Source organism: Paramisgurnus dabryanus, chromosome 5 (assembly GCF_030506205.2).
Source record: "Paramisgurnus dabryanus chromosome 5, PD_genome_1.1, whole genome shotgun sequence".
NCBI classification, from domain to species: Eukaryota; Metazoa; Chordata; class Actinopteri; order Cypriniformes; family Cobitidae; genus Paramisgurnus; species Paramisgurnus dabryanus.
In genome coordinates, this window is record NC_133341.1 from 30,603,048 (window position 1) to 30,620,107 (window position 17,060).

Sequence of the window (17,060 nt, forward strand, 5' to 3'; positions counted from 1 at the left end):
GAATGGATTACCAAAACTAAGTTACTGGGTTGACCTTTTTTCACGTTTTTTTGGTTGATAGAAGCACTGCGGACCCAATTATAGCACTTAAACATGGAAAAAATCACATTTTCCCATTATGTCCCATTTAACTTAAATGCAGTAAACAGCAAGCCAAAGGAATAGATTTTTTCCTGTCTTGGAAATTAACCATTTCTACATCACAATTTAATCAAACTAGTACAACTTCAAAGAAATAGTTTAGTTTTAGTAAACCACAACAGACATTTTTGAAAAAATGAGAATCATTAAAAAAATAATAGGACAGGTTTTACTTGGATACAAATAAAAGAAAGATTCAAAGAAAAATGTGATAAAGTGTTCAGGAAGGAAAAGAGAGGAAGCACAAATGAGATGAAAATTACAGGTATAGAGAAGCTAGTCAAAGAGAAAAAGTGATTTATTTTGGAGATAGCTCTTTCTCTCTCTCCTGACTACCACAAAGCAATGAAACAAATAGGTATGTGGGGTGAGAGAGGTAGAAATGAAGGGAAAGAGAGAAAGAAGGATGATTTGGGTAAAATTGGGGTAGTGGGGCGTGCAAGAGAAATCAGACAAAAATGATTGTTTTGCGAGGCAATTGTCGCGATAGAATAAGCATTCGGTTAAATTGAAGACCTCAGACTTTGCAAATTGCCGCAGATAACAGTGTCACGAAAACAAGGCGAGTCGCTCGCTTCAATTCGCATACAAAAGAGGGGCTCTCGCTCAATCAACAGAAAGAGTAAAAATAACCGCCAACAATCCTCTCTCTCCTTCTGCTTATCTCGCTTTATCTGGAAAGCTTTCATTTGGCTACAGGAAGAGAATGGATAGACTTGTCTGGCTATTGGTTGCTGATCATAAATAGCTTTACGTCGTCTGAAGAAGGAGGAGACACGGGAAGAAAGACTATGAAAGGGGGATGTGGGGTTTTGCAAGAAGAAAGGAAACTCTGAAGTGAAGTGGGCTGGGGAGAGATAGTGCAGAAGACAAGAAGCTAAAACTACAGAGACAGAGAAGTCATAGGGGGAGAAGATTACTGTGGCCGCATATCAATGACAGCAAAGACATGCATTTCAAACACACGCACGCATGCCAAACCTAACGGAGGCGAAGATGGACTCAAAATAGATGCATTTTAAAACAGACCCCACTCTGTAAAGGAAAAACAAAACCAGCGGGGAAAAAACTAAAAAACTAATTTGTCCCAACATGAAATGCGACTACATTGCAAATCAGCATAAATGCATCCCAGCGTTCCAAGAGACAAACATGCTGGATGTTGATTAAACCCGATCCGGCCTCCTTCCGTCATTCAGATCCTTCCTGTTTACATAAGCCAAACCAACACCAGATCTTTCATTGATCTCGCTTGTCGTCGGCTTAAAATGCTCTCTTCCTCTCTCTCTTTATGTATTGAACAGTGTCGTGTAGATCGAAGGTGTCGGTTTCATATCGTACAGCATTATCAGACAACTACTGAACACCACCGCACGGCTCTCTATTAACTCTGCTAACAGGAAACACTAAAGGGGCGCAGAGGTGGATTGTGGGCCGCCTTTTTGCTCTTACTTCACTTCATTTTAACTAGATGGGATGGATGTCAATGAATGGAAGATACAAATAGCCTCTCCACCTCTGGCCCCGGGACCTCCGGCTGTCAGGAACAGCAGGGCAGAGAAAAGAGAGAGACAGGGATAAAGTATGCCGTGCAGGACTATTAACCCCCTGAGGGAACACAGCGGGCATCACGCACTTCCAGACTATTAGCATACAAAAGTACTGAGCCTGAGTGAGACACAGCTACACACACAGAGACACAATAACAGAGTTAGTGTTGAATTTGAATTATGCCATCTCTGATTGGTCTGTCTATTTATCAGTCTATCTGTCTGTGCATCAGTCCGTCTGTTCATTAGTTCTTTTCTGCCTATTCATTTATTCCTCTATCTGTCTGTCCGTCTATCAGTCTGTCTGTCTGTTCATCCATTCTTACCTGCCTATCCATCCATCTCTCTCCTTCCATCTGTACTGGTGTCCATCCATCCATTCATTCATATAGGCTTATCCATCCCTTTATCGGTCTGTCTGTTTTTCAATCCATTTGTCTGACCATCCATCCATTCTTATCTGCCTAAGCATCTATCCATCCCATCCGTCTATCTTTCCTTAATTCTGTACGTCTGTCCATCTTTGCATTCTTATTTGCATATCCATTCATCCCTATATATGTCTACCTCTCCTTCCATTCATTCATTCTTATCTTTCCTCCATCTAACTATATATCTGTATTGTCTGTTTATCTGTTGATCTATCTTTCTCTCTGTCTGTCCATCCATCCATCCCCCTATCTGTCTGTCCGTCTATGAGTCTGTCCATCCATTCTTATTTGTCTAACCATCTATCTATCCCTCTATCTGTCTATCTTTCCTTCCTGTCCATCTATCCATTCTTATTTGCTTATCCATCCTTTTATCTGTCTGTCTCTCTTTCCATCTGTATGTCTGTCTTTCTATCCATTCATTTTAATATGCCTATCTATCCTTTCTGTCTGTCTGTTTGTCTATCCATCTTTCTATCTGTCTGTGTGTCCTGTCAATCGATTGGTCTAACCATCCATCCATCTTTATCTGCCTATCTATCTATGCCTCTGTCTGTCTGTCTGTCTGTCTGTCCGTCCATTAGTCTGTTCATCCATTCTCATCTGTCTATCCATCTATCCCTCTATCTGTCCATGAGTCTGTCTGTTCATTTCCTCCATCTAACTATATATCTGTCTTGTCTGTCTATGTGTTGATCTGTCTGTCCATCCATACCTCTATCGATCTGTCTGTCTGTTTATCAGTCTATTCACCCCTCTGTCTGTACATCCATGCATACATTTTATCTGCCTATCTATCTGTCGATCTGTCTGTCTGTCCATCTATTAGTCTGTCCATCCTTCCATTCTTATCTGCCTATCCATCCCTCTGTCTGTCTGATGGCCATCTATCTATCCATCTGTCTGGATGTCCGTCCGTCGATTCATCCATCCACCTGACCATTCATCCATTCTTATCTACCTATACATCCATCACTTTTTTCTATCTGTCTGTCTGTCCTTTTAAACATCCATCTGTCCATCTGTCTATCTGACTGCCAGTCTATCTGTCTATGTGTCCATCCATTCATCCATCTGACCATTCATCCATTGTTATCTGCCTGTCCATCCACCCCTTTCTCTGTCTGTCTATCTTTCTGTCCTTCTAAACATCCATCTGTCCATCTATCCATCCCTCTGTCTGTCTGTCTGACTGCCCCTATATCTATCCGTCTGTCTGTGTGTCCGTCTATTCATCCATCTGACCATTTATCCATTGTTATCTGCCTATTTATCCATCCCTTTGTCTGTCTTTCTAAACATCCGTTTGTCCATCCATCCATCCATCCATTCTTATATGTCTATCCATCCATCCCTCTGTCTGTCTGTCTTTTTGTCCTTCTGTCTGTTTATCCATCCATCAATATATTTTATCAATCTCTCTGTTACCAAAATAATGTTATTGAACACATTATGCTTTTGAAGTAGTACTTGAAAAGGTTAAATAATTATACAAAAAATGACAAATTAATAGAACAATAGCATTTAGCCTTTGTATTCCTTAATGCAGTAATCATTGCTTTAGCTCTTAATCTAATCATTTGGGTAAACAACCCAAGAAAATAAAAATAAGAGCAGTGGTTGTTTTCTGTTATTCACAGTAACATTGGTTCTTGATTAATATTAGCAACATAATAGACAGTGGGAGGTCTGTGTGTACCGCATGGCCTTATTCATCTGTTATTTTGATTGATTTTAACTATCAGTCATATTTTATGGGTTTGTACGATCACAGATACAGCAGAGTAGGATCTGTGCATGTAGATATGCGTGTATAGAAACGTCTCCCCGTAAAATATCACAGGCACAGCAAAATACGAACTATTCATCCTAGGCTCTGAGCCAGCTCCTCGAACATGCTTCAGCTCTCTGCTAAAATGATTATGTGCTCTACCAGTCATTGGTAAAATCGTAAAAGCAAAACACGGCCGTAATCGTTATTGCATAATGTTAAATCCGATCCTGTCGCATATAGCTATTTACAGTGCTGATCTTTGTTGTCTTGAAAAGAATTGCAACGGCCAACACATCTCTCCTAAAAGCCTCTATGGGACCATATGCACAGAATGTGTCTGCTAATTGCCGTGTTGCTGCTGACGTACTGCCGCATGAAATCAAACTAGCTGTCACGAGGATGCACACACACGTGAAACCGGCCGGGTAACAAGGGGACGGGGTTGTTTTTAATCAGGCTGATTGAATCGGGAACGCATGCAGCATTAATGATGGGTCAAAGAGGGTATCCCAGCATCCTCAGCTCCTGGGGGCATAGGGCAGAGAAGGGCAACACGTGACTGTCGCCGATTTTCAACTCACGTCCTTACCCGGCACTCACTCATCAGCTTCTACTTAAAACTGATCATTAAAACAGGAACAAGGTCAGAGATGGAGAGCATTCAAAAAGATCAAGGGTTGACAGAGCGAGGAGAAAAATGAGAGATTTTGAATACATGGCTGTCTGATATCATGCATGCTTTTGATTAGTCAGTCTCTCGTATCATTTTGCAGTTATTTTATGCTTACAAAATGTCACCACTAATCCACGTTTCATATACATTTATTTACTTATCAGGTAATGAGCCAAAAACCTACAGTCAGGGAAATTTATACTAATCCCCCTGTTGGGGTTTCCAGTAGAAAATAAATATTATCTCTTTAATATTTAAGATATCAAAGTCTGCAATATGAACACGTACAAACATTCGATTTATTTGTGCTATCCTACATTAATTTTCAAACGTTATACGTTTATCGTACTGCCATTTCAAAAGTGACATCTGAGATGAAGTTGATACCTAAAGGAAATGCTGTTAAATGTGCTATTAAGTTAAAAAAGGGCAAGTCGTGAGCCGTAACGTTTTCCTCTGGGCTAATGTTGTGATAATGCCAGGATGACTCTGCTTGATCCTTTATATAGTATAATAAAACTAAAAGGTGAGATCTTAATAATTGCAACTAAAGACAGATCATCCAAAATGGCATCTTCTCACCCACTACGACCCTGTCCGGTTTCTCTTTCCGTCTTTGGTTTGGCCATAAAGTGCTTTGAACTTGAAGTGCAGATGTTTTCCTCAGGTTGTGATGGGAGATGATAGAGGTTTACCCGGGGAACAGGAAGTGGGATGTGTCTGTAACCACCTACAGGCCTGCAGCTGATCAAACTCCTTTTGATTATCAGACTTTCATCTCTTCTCATTCAGTAATGAAACAGCTCACGGCCTGTCGTTGTCCGACAACAGACACGCACACACAGAGAGAGAGAGAGAGCTCACACGAGCTGTCTGCCTCCCACTCTTTCACACAATCTCACGTTCAACATCATCACTCACACTTACAGCACGCATACAGTTTGACCAAAAACAACTTTCACACTTTCTTCCACCAAAAAACACTCACCAGATAACACATGCATGCCAACTGCAGGCGCTGCTGTCGCAACAAAGATGACCAGTCAGTTTTAAAGGAATAGTTCACCTAAATATTAAGATTTATTTATGATTTACTCCCATGCCATATTACTTTCTACCATAGACTGTAAAAAAAGATGGACGACGCCTGTTCGCTCTCTTCCATTGGTGAAAAGTGAAGCCGTCAGTGTCCCGATATGGCGCTGACATCTTGGGTCTTGAGTCTGCGCAGTAGCGATTTCAGGACCAGTCATGCGCAGTAGTGAGCAGTAAGTGAAGCCGCAAAATCAAAACCCCGCCCTCGCTCTCGCAGAATGCGCATATCACACGATATCACAGCTGTCAATCATGACGTGACACCATCGTTTTTATATCATTAAATAACTAACTAAACACAAACTTTTGAATTTACATCAGTGTGATAAAAACTACAATAAATGACAGAAACCAGGTTCGGAAAAAAGATAATTGAAGTGTAATTCATTTTTTTAGTTGGTCTCAAGTCCCATTGAAAAACATGGGGAGGCGGGGTTTATGACCTATAGCGTACTGGGACCAGTCACTGGGGGGCGATCGAGACGTTTTGGCTTCACTTTTCAGGGCTTGTGCGCCACGCTTGCTTCCTACACAAACAAATAATTTTTATCGGTTCTCGGGTTTCATATGATTGTTTTGTCTTTGCATACAAGATGTGTCGATTGCTACATAATCTCAGAATATTAAGTGTTACTTTTTTTCTCACTAACGTATAAATATGAAGAGTTTGGTTCCAAAACGCAATAAATTCATTTTGACTAATTTGGGTAAAAATGTGTTTTCTATACCAAGAAAGTGACAAGATGAAAACCACTATTTTCTGTTACAAACTTTCACATAGCATCTTTAGGTTATAATAACATAAAAATTCAAATCCATTGTTTGATTTTCAAAGATTTATTATAAAAATCTGATTATTTTTTCAGCAAAATGCAATAAATCCATTGAATCAATATATAAATGTGCATTCATCTTTGCCATGTTATATTCATTTAGTTGACTAGCAGACCTGCCAACCTGTACGCATTTTGCGTAGCAGGTACTCATTTTGACCTCAAAGTACGGTGGTACGATTTGTCACTCTAAACTACGCAAAAACCTGATGACGCCCTTTGCCGTGCGAAGTACTCAAAAGAAGCAACAGAAAAAAGAAAAATATGTCCAATCATAGCACTGGGCTTATCCACCACATAGAAAGTGCGTATGATTGACAAGTCGTATGGCCAATCAGTAACAAGAGTCTGCTATCGATGGAATCACAAAATCCAGCGTGATCTCCTCCCTCCACCCGCAGTTTCTGACCATCTTTTTCAACGGAGAGTCAAGACGTCTAACCCGCTAAGGTAAACTGGTAAGGGTGGATGTGCAAATAATGAAATAATGCATTAGCTTAATCCTATGAAGTCGACGGTCGCGCGGGCTCCATTTCATAACGTGCACTTGACCGCAAGATGCGCTAACATTACTTCTGATTTGTAAATGGGCATCATTTATAATTGAGCGCTTACGAAAAAGTACAATGATTTTACCATGGGGAGAGCATCCAGTTTTAGTAAAAAAACCGGAAAGTTCACTCTCAGTGAAGGGAATCCACCTGACATCCGAGTGAAGCGGATTAAATGCGTTCTGAAATAACGCGCTCTTGATAATTGTCAATAAAATAAAACGTCATATACAAACCAACCACATCAAATAAAGTTTTATAAATGGAGAATATCTCGTGTACTGTACTGTACTGTAAACAAAGCTACAATAAATTACAGACAGACATACAGTTAACAGCACTACTGCATAGCTGCCAACTCTCACGCATTCACCGTGAGACACCCGCAATTGACCCAATTCTCACGCTCTCACGCCACACATCCATTTTCTCACGCAGGCTCGTGCCCACCATTGACATTCCCATTGAGTTTAATAAAAGTCATGAAATAATTGCCTAATATACCTAATTGTACTTACTGTAAAACGCCTAGCTATCTCTATCTGGCGTGCCTCAATCAACATAAAGCGCTCGTCAAAGTCAAAATGATGCGAAGGCCAATCAAATCAAAGAAGGTGGAGTTATTGTTTACAGATGCCGGAGCGCCAGCTACAAACTACAGAGCGAGTGCGCGGCTGCGCGATGGTGAAAGAGCAACGCACGATGTAAGTAGCTAAACCAGTGCTCGCAGTACTGACACTTTTATATTTTAGCGTACCTTCACTGTCTTTTGCGTCCCACCACTTCTCATGTTGCTGGTACTTTGCTGCAAAAAGTCAAAGAGCATTTCACTTTATGTGGCGCTGCGCAGGAAGTTCGGCAGCGAGGACATCAGAGTACCGCGAGAGCAAGTCGAAATGTTATAAAAGGGTCCGCCTTTACCTTTGCTCTCGCGTTACTCTGATGTCATAAGCCGATCAGTCAGCGCCGCACCAGTCGAACACACAAAGCGTCAAGGTCTGGATGAGAAGCAGAGACCTGCCCGGATTCCGCGCACACAGATACCCTCAGAAAACAGCTATTTTAATCAACCCTCACCCGCGTGTGCATGTCTGTAATCAGTACAAGCCTGTGTGATGTTTGCTGTGACAGTTTTTAATAAAAGAGAAAAAAGTCAATTGATATTTGACATCTATAAACATAATATATACGAAATATAATTATATGGTCTTGACATGCACATTATCTGTTGCTTTAGTTTAATATAAAGTACTAATTTGTTTTATTTGATTGTGACAGTCCCTCTATCACCAATCAATCACAAATCATCACTTTATGCTTTTCTTTCTCAGTGGATAAACTGAATCAAAGCTGCTGTTATCTGCAGTTATACATTTTACAGAGACCAGTAGCCTATTCATTAGATTTTAAGAACTTTTTTGGCACTTTTATCAGAAGGAAAGCATAATAGAAGTGTATGAAATAATAATAAAGACTCTAATTTCAGTCATTTAAACTCAGTAAAAGCTTTTATTTCAATTTAATTTGTAAAATATGATTAGATTTGTATTGTAATCCATTTTTACGCAGTTTTTCCAACTATTTTATACAGAAATAGCTCAAATCCACACTATTATCAATTGGTTAAGGACTTAAAAATTATTACCACAACCCCCCCCCCCCCCCCCCCTCAAAAAAAAAATCTCACTCCAAGCTGAACTCAGAAGTTGGCAGCTATGCTACTGTCACAGTTATGGTTGAATTTAAAGCAGTGTTAACTCTAAAATACTGTCTTAAAGGGATAGTTAACTTAAAACATGTAATTCAGTCATAGTTTACATAACAGAACACACCATCCAAACATTTTTGAGTTTCTTTATTGTGTGATACACAAGTTATTTAAGTTATTTTAAAGAGTGTTGATAACCACAGTGTCTGGTCCCCACTCCATTGTATGTTTTGCTAGTCAGGGGAAAAAAATCTCACTTTTTTTGTCTGTGTGTTTCACTCAAGAAAGAAATCATGAAGGTTAGACACAATATAAGGTTGAGTAAATGATAACAGAATGTCATTTGTGGGTTAACCATCTCCCACTATTTAACAGTAATATCACTTTTAACAGTGTTTGTGCAGACATGCTAAACTTTGGAGAATACAGTATTTAACATTAATAATGTTATTAATCACCATGTATGGCAAATTTAGTTAAACATGATTTTATTCACATTTATAATTATTTTTAAAGCAGATTATGGCAGGATGGGGAAAAAGTGAGTGCAATGTGCAGCATGTTACCTTGAAAGTTACCAAGAGGTGTGTGTGTGCATGTGCGCGTGCATGTGTTAAATTATATGTTAAAAACCCGTGTTCTGTCCTTTCGGACGATGCTTCTGTACTCAAAAAATTTTTCCAAGGTTGGCAGGTCTGGACTAGTGATATACACTGATTTAAAAAAAAACATTAATGCATTAATCAAAATGGTGGGGTGACTTGCCTAAAGGGACTTTGTTTAAATGTCAAAGCTGAAATCCCAAAACTGTCTCTGTGAGAAAATCCTGAAACTATTTGTGAAAGTTTCTAAGCCAGAGATGCTTTCTGAAAGCCAAAAATATGACACCCTTTCCAAAAGCCTGAGATTCCTTTTGAAGACCTCATACCAGTGCAACCAGCAGGGTTTAGGGCAGGACTGAGACCTTGAAATGGTTTGTGGCGTCTCTTACCGCAGGCCAGTTGGTGGGGTACCTACTGCCCCACTTCTGTGGCTATAAAAGATTCCTGCCTGCTGCTCTAGGGGTTGAAAGCACGCTGCCATGTTTTGACTAGAGCCATCTGATCTTACACAAAAATAAACAGATCATATGCCAAATGCAGTATTGGTTAGCAGTATGCACATTGCATATGACTTTCAGAGAGTTCGGCTTGGTGCAAATGTTTTCTCAGTATGCTGAGCTGTTAAGTGGTCGCTTTCTGGAATTGTCGTCACGGTACAGAGATAGCGGCGGCCGGCAGGATGTTGGGAAATTTCCTTCCTGTGATTCCGGCCACTGACATGCGACGGGATTTTGTTTAATTTTCATTAAAAGAGAGATCAAGAAGAAATATCTTTTTTGTGTTATTTTGGAAAGATATGTTTAGATGTGCTAAGGGGTGGAGACTTCCATCTTTTGTATGTTCAGGCATTAACTTTACAGCCCGCGTTCAGCTGTCATGAACTCTCCATTGCCTTGACATTTGCTGTCTTCGGGGGGTCAACAGACCGTAGTTTACATGAGGAACACAGGGTTTAGACATTAGCGCCAGAGAAGACCTTATTATTGACAGGAAGACGAGAGGAAGTGTATGCGAGTGAGCAACAGATTGAAAGGACATGGGAAACGCTCTAGACTCAGAAAGCCAGTCATCACTCAACCTTTGACCTTTTTCCGGACATCCATCAAATACACAGGAAAACACATTTGTGTGTTTTCTTATGGGAGGAGTTCATTTCAAAACACTTACTTACACGTATATTTCTTATATAGAAAATAAATATAGATAATATGACACTTTGCGTCATTAATGCGTCATTAAGACGAAATTTTTATATATAGTTAAAGTTGCAGTGGACTATACATTGTGTTTATTTAGAAAATTATTTCACAAAATCCAAGCCGAAGAACAGACATTTAATCTGGAAAGGCAAGTTATTCAACTAAACAATAGCGGACAGAACATCAGGTTGAATAGATGTCTGTACGTTAAAGTAATATTTTCAGTTATTTAAACGATAAACTAAAGACGGTTTCATTGGACGCAGGTCCGCTGACGCAATACGCACCTGGATCCGAACTTTACTGCCGGTTTCGTTTTTTTAATGGTCTGACTAGTTGCTAAACTGGGGTACGTTTCCCAAAAGCATCGTTAGCCAACGGACATCGTAAGTTCCATCGTTACTAACATCGTTCAACGATTTGGTGTTTCCCGAAACCATCGTTCAAACGAACATTCGCAAACTGCATCTGTAACTTGTGTCGTTGGAATGACAGCTCTTCACCTGTCGTTAGAAGCATCGTTTATGCTTTTGAACAAAATAAGCACAAAACATGTAGTACAGTCTATATCCATCATTCGAAATATATTAAAATTTTATTTTACGTCTTTAAATTTGTAAACAGAATGAAAGCGCTGCATTTGAAAACTGCGCATGTGCAGCACTACGAGCTTTAAGACTCCAACATTGTTCAAACGACGAATGTGCGACAAAGTGACAATGCTTTCCGGAAACAGTCGTGACAAGGTAGTTCGTTTCTCCAATGATGCATCGTACTATGGTCGTTCAGCAACAAGTTACGTCGTTTTTTGGGAAACGCACCCCTGATCATTTGAACAAATGCCTCATCGAAAATAACAAATGTTTTGGTTTCCTAGGTAATCTTTGTGGTTTTTTTTGCTTGTTATATAAATAAACTACGTTTAAAGAACTTTGTTGTTATTTATTCTTAGCGGGGTTTACCGGAAGTTACGTGCAGACCACGACAGCCGCTTGTTTATGTTGTTACTGCTTAAACGTCTATAGCATACAGGACTTACCTGGAGGGTTGAATAGACTAAATTAACCGAACAAGCCAACTAGCGTGAAGTTCGCAGACTTCTCATTCCGCATCACTGAATCCATTGAATTACATAAATACAGGAGCAGCATATAGCGGACTTTTGGGGCTGTAGACGGTAATGTTGTCTCTTGCCTCATAAATATCAAAATGAATTCATATACTGACTTACAAGGCGCACCTGACTATAAGACGCAGCACCAGCCAAGTTATGAAAAAAATGCGGCTTATAGTCCGAAAATTTGTATTTGTATGTTTATATTTCTAGAAGAACATTTTCCTAGAAGGTATTTTGTTGAAATCACAAAAATGCTGGCGGGCAATTAAAAAAAAAGCCTGGCGGTGGAATGACTTAATATCAGACTTTACACGGACTTTAACAATTACAAATTTTTATTTTATAAATGCATTAGTAAATGCTACAAAGTCTCATGTATTAAGATTAACAAATACTGTAAAGGTATTCTCCATTGATAACTCATGTTAGCAAAGCATTACCTAATATTAACAAATACAACCTTATTGTAAAGTGTTCCCAAAATCTGATGTGTGTATGCATACTTGCATGACCTCCAGTTTGTCTAAATAACAAAACTGTAAAAGTTATTCCTTTGATTGAATTGTAAAACGATCTGCAGGCTAGCTGAGCCTCACACATGATTAGTGAGTTTTATTCAGGGCTCTTGGTGACTTCAGGGTTGTTTTCCAGAGACTGAGCACAGGGTCTTTGAGTTCCCTTCTGCTCTGTTGCTGTTGGAGCTCTGCTGATAATCCCTCTGCAGTTCATGTATGGACATATGAACCCTTCATAGCTAACAGCCAGAGCTCTCACAGTGACGGCTTTTGGGAGATAAAGGGAAGATTATAGTTATGGCTGCAATAACAAGATTATTCGCAATAATAACAATAACGCACGTGCATAAACCAGATGGAAGGCAACATAAAGGGAGTGTGTTCATTATGTGCATTTTGATAAAATATTGTTTTAATAAAAGCATTTTTATTGCTATACATTTAGAAATTAATATGATTTCATATAAAAAACAAATATTTTTAAATAAGCTTTTGTTTATCTCCTTAATCACTTAATTGAACCAATAAATCTGGATTGTCAAATCTTGTCCACTTGTCGCAACTGAGATAAAAGCAGCGTCACATCGATCCAATAAAAAACTGGCATGCGAGTGGAGATGCGAGTCATCGAATTGCCATACTGCAGCCGCACTATTACGGACAAGTCATTTGGAGCAAATCGCCACAATCTCTCACTTCTGTTATCTGCCGCTTTTCTGTCTCTCTTTTTTCATGCTAATGAAAAAAGAAAAACAGAAATCAATGGCGGTGAGATTGCTCCCCATCTCTATTCAGTGACGGTAAGAGGTCGCCCCTCCAAAGTTGCTTATCACCCCTAACATTTAAATTCGCACAACCTTTCGGGCTGAATGATAAAACGCAGAACGGTTTTATATTGTTATCTGCGGCGCTAAATAGCATTTGACATTTGACGCACATTTAAAAGTCAATGGGTTTGCTCTCAAATCAGCGAATACTATCAAGGCCCTAATTTTCCTTTTTAATGGAAAGAAACAGGTGTGACTGAACGATTAGAGTAAATGTGTAAAAATGGCTAATGCTGAAGGTTTTCCTTTGAAGCCTCATTTCAGGCATCATCACAATGTATCCTCGCAAAACGCAACGTCCAATTATAATTACGAACGCATTTCTCATTGTCCTCGCCTGTCAGAAACAAGCCTTTCTCCATATGTGACATGTTTCTCATAACTGGGCGCGAGTCGCGTTGATGCTGCCACGTTTTGACAAGCGTGCACGCTTTAGCTGGTGGTCTGCCAAAACGCATTACTTTTTAAAAACAGTGTACAGTCTGTCATTAAATTGTCGCCACCGTGTTTGTCTCTCCAGCTCCGCTGGGATCGTGACGGAGAGGCTCTGGGGAGGTGCAGCCCATCTCGTAATCACTTTTGTTTATGTTTTGTTGTCTTCTTTATCTCTCTCGACAGGAGCCCGAGTACATCTGGATCCTACGCACCTCGTCGACCAATCAGGATTCATCTGTGGAGTGAAATAAAAGAGGAGCGGAGAAATGGGCTGCGCCAAAGTCTTTCTCGTGATGTTCATGATCGGGTTTGAAAAGGGGATTTGCGTCAACTGGAACCCCCTCCCACGCAAGACGGTTAAATATAATGGTGAGTATCTAATGACCGTATTGAAATGTGACTTGTTCCTCCCAACGGTGATTGCAGAGCACATGAGCCCACTGTTTGTGTCCCTATTCCCACACTCTTTCTTCCTTTATTTCTCCGTCTCATTCTTCTTTTCTTCTCTCCGTCCCTCCCTTCATTCTCCATGCAGATTTAGGGATAAGAGGTGCGATTCCAGCTTTGAATTCACAGAGATATCACATTACTGCAGGGTTTTAGAAAAGTGTTATTGAAAAGTGCTTGCATCTCCATTCATTTACACTTGCTCCGTTTGTTCCTGCCCTCCCTTTCTCACACTGTTTGCATTTCGCTGCTCTTCTTCTGGTTTCCTGTTTTAAACCAAATTGCTGATGATGATCAACCAAGTGGTTAAAGTAAACATTTACCAGTAGGCATAATTTTATATGTACACACGCATTAACTGATAATATCCCCAGGAGTAGAGTGAGTTGGGGTTGGAAACACACAGCTGTAAAAATCAAACAAAAGCTTTATGAAAACATTGGAAAATCAGAGTTTTGTGGCTTTTAGTCCATGCCTGTTAGCATTCAGAAACAAAATGTACTTTGAGCAGATACGCATCTAATGTACAAAATCACATGATCATTTTGTCAAAGACCCCCCCCCCCCAATATTACCTACATTTGTGATGAAAATTAAACAATATTTACTATTGTGTTCCTGTAACTTAGAGATTTATAGAAGACAGATTAGCTTTAGCGATTGTTTCCGTAAAAGCACGAAATCCCAGAGGCGTCCAGCGGGAGAAGCAAGTCTGGAGCTAGTAACGCACACAAGACATTATCACACTATCTCTGGATAACATAAAATTCACATGTTCATGTCGTTTACATTATATGTCGATTACCAACAAAGACATTTGATGCAGTTTTACTTATCGCCTGCGACTCATGGCCCAGCTTGGGGTCGCCCCATTTCAACGAAATCTAGCATTAAACAAACACTCACACAACTCCGCTGCTACCCCGGATAAACAAACTATATCCATTGTTCCCATGAGGCTGGCTTACTTGGAAAGCTGAACAAGGCTTTCTTCTCCGTACATCCAAAAACTCACATCTTCTTTCGTGCCCTTGTTGAGTCTTGATATAAAACAAAGCTGCCATTGGAAGTGATGCCTGTGAATTTTACTTGAAGAAACAATGCTAATGAGCGTCCTCGTTCTCGCTTTCACTCTGATTGACGTGTGGGCGTGCTTTTACAGGGGAAGTGCCCATAAAAGGAATATGGGGTCAATTATACATAACGGGTAAAAAACTTTCCGAAACTTTTAGGAGGTGTGAATTTGGCCGAGAAATAGTCTGTCACATGCTCAACTGTTTTTTTTTTTTGACACTTTGCATTTGTTAAGCATGAGGATTACAACTCTTTAACTGTGTTTATAAGTCAGAATGCATGAAATAGCATTACCCTCACCAACAGTGCAAAAGGTTGTGGGTTCGATCCCCAGGGACTTCCAGTAATGCACTGGAAGTCACTTTGGATAAAAGCGTCCGACAAATGCATGCATGCACATGTAAGGTAACTGGAAAAATGCACAAAAAAAAACTCAGCACATAGAGTTGGTTTGCAGTGATTTTAAATAAATATAAAATAGATACAGCAGTGGTCGTAAGTGATGTCCAACTTAGGAAAATTAAGATCATTGCATTTTTTATTTTATTTTATTAAAGATGCATTAAACATTTTGGGCCCTATTTTAACGATCTGAAACGCAAGTGCGAAGCGCAAAGCGCAAGTGACTTTGTGGGCGGATCTTGGCCGCTGTTGCTATTTTCCCGGCGGGAGAAATAACTCTTGCGCCAGGCGCAAATCAATAAGGGGTTGGTCTGAAGTAGGTTCATTATTCATAGGTGTGGTTTGGGCGTAACGTTAAATACACCAATCAGAACGTCATCCAACATTCCCTTTAAACGCAAGGGCGCAAGTTCCATGGCGGGTTGCTATTATTATGACGGATTTACCAGGCGCACGCCAGGAGCGGTTCACAGCCGAGGAGACCGACGTTCTTGTAAGAGCAGTCAAAGACAGAGAAGTTGTTGTGTATGGGGATAGGAGAAACACGCCCAAATCAGCGTCGGTTAAACAGGCGTGGGAGGAAATAGTCACAATTGTCTCATCAGCTGGCATCCCCAGGACGTTGCACCAAGCGCTACAATGATGTCAGGAGATGGGGGAATCCCAAGCTTGCCAGCATAAATCGGGCACGCCGTGTAACGGGAGGTGGATCTGCCTCCACACATTACCTGACGCCAGCAGAGGACATCGCTGCGTCCACCCTCACCGCTGAAAGTGTTGAAGGCGGTTTGGGGGCTTTGAAATCGGACTCAAGAAACGCAAGCAGTCCAACCCCAAAGTGCACTTACAAATCCAGTTCATATACATTAAGGTTTCTTATGAAAACATTTTAATTATTATTTACATAAAATAAACGTAAAACAGCCACACAAACTTATGAAAATATTTTAATCGTTATTTGCATGAGAATTTTTTAACGAAGCCACACAATAAATAAAAACTATCACCACAATGCTCACCACTATGATTCCCCTTATCTCGTGTGTTAATATTTTTTATTGTAACAATTTATGATTTGCAAAAATAACTGTTGCATCTGTGTAGATTAGATAAGCAAAGTGTGTGCGCGTTGTGCACGCTATACATTATGGTCAAGCATGCGCCCTTAAAATAGCATAATGAACAACGCGCAACGCGCCACTGACTTTAGACTAGTTTTTTTGGTCAGTGGCCCAATTGTTTTTTGAAACTGGAAAATAGCATCAGGGATGGTTTGCGCCACAACACGCCTCATTTTTTGCGCTGAACCGCCCAGGGAGCGCAAGTTCATTCCCTAGTTTGCCGACGTGCGTCTGTGGAGAGAAAAACCCGCTGTGCGCCGGTGCAAAATACGAATGATACATGCGTCACTGACAAAGTCAATTGCGCTGGGTGCAAGATAGGGCCCTTTCAGTCTTTATATTCTACAGTAAGTTACTGAGAATCAGCTGCATAATTACAGCAAATTTTTTACAGTGTGAACTTAAATTCTAATTTATAAAATTATAATATGTGCAAAAGAGGATCAATAAATATTTTTCAACACAGTTTTTGTGTTTTCAAATAAAACACAGATTCCCTAACCCCTAATATGCTGTGCAAAGTCTTTTTGACAAATCATTTTGTCCAACAAATACCATGTGCATA

At 40.0% G+C, this 17,060-nt stretch overlaps 1 protein-coding gene across 3 annotated transcripts in view; it reads left to right on the forward strand.

Moving 5' to 3' along the window:
• sema4c (sema domain, immunoglobulin domain (Ig), transmembrane domain (TM) and short cytoplasmic domain, (semaphorin) 4C) overlaps positions 1-17,060 on the forward strand; it is a 70,877-nt gene that overhangs the window by 29,768 nt on the left and 24,049 nt on the right. For all 3 annotated transcript variants that reach the window (XR_010526788.2, XR_010526787.1, XM_065250863.1), the window contains one exon: positions 13,635-13,820. Coding sequence is in view for 1 of the 3 variants with exons in the window: in XM_065250863.1 (XP_065106935.1) it covers positions 13,718-13,820 (103 nt within the window). In the remaining 2 variants the exon portion in view is untranslated. The remainder of the gene's footprint in view (positions 1-13,634; positions 13,821-17,060) is intronic.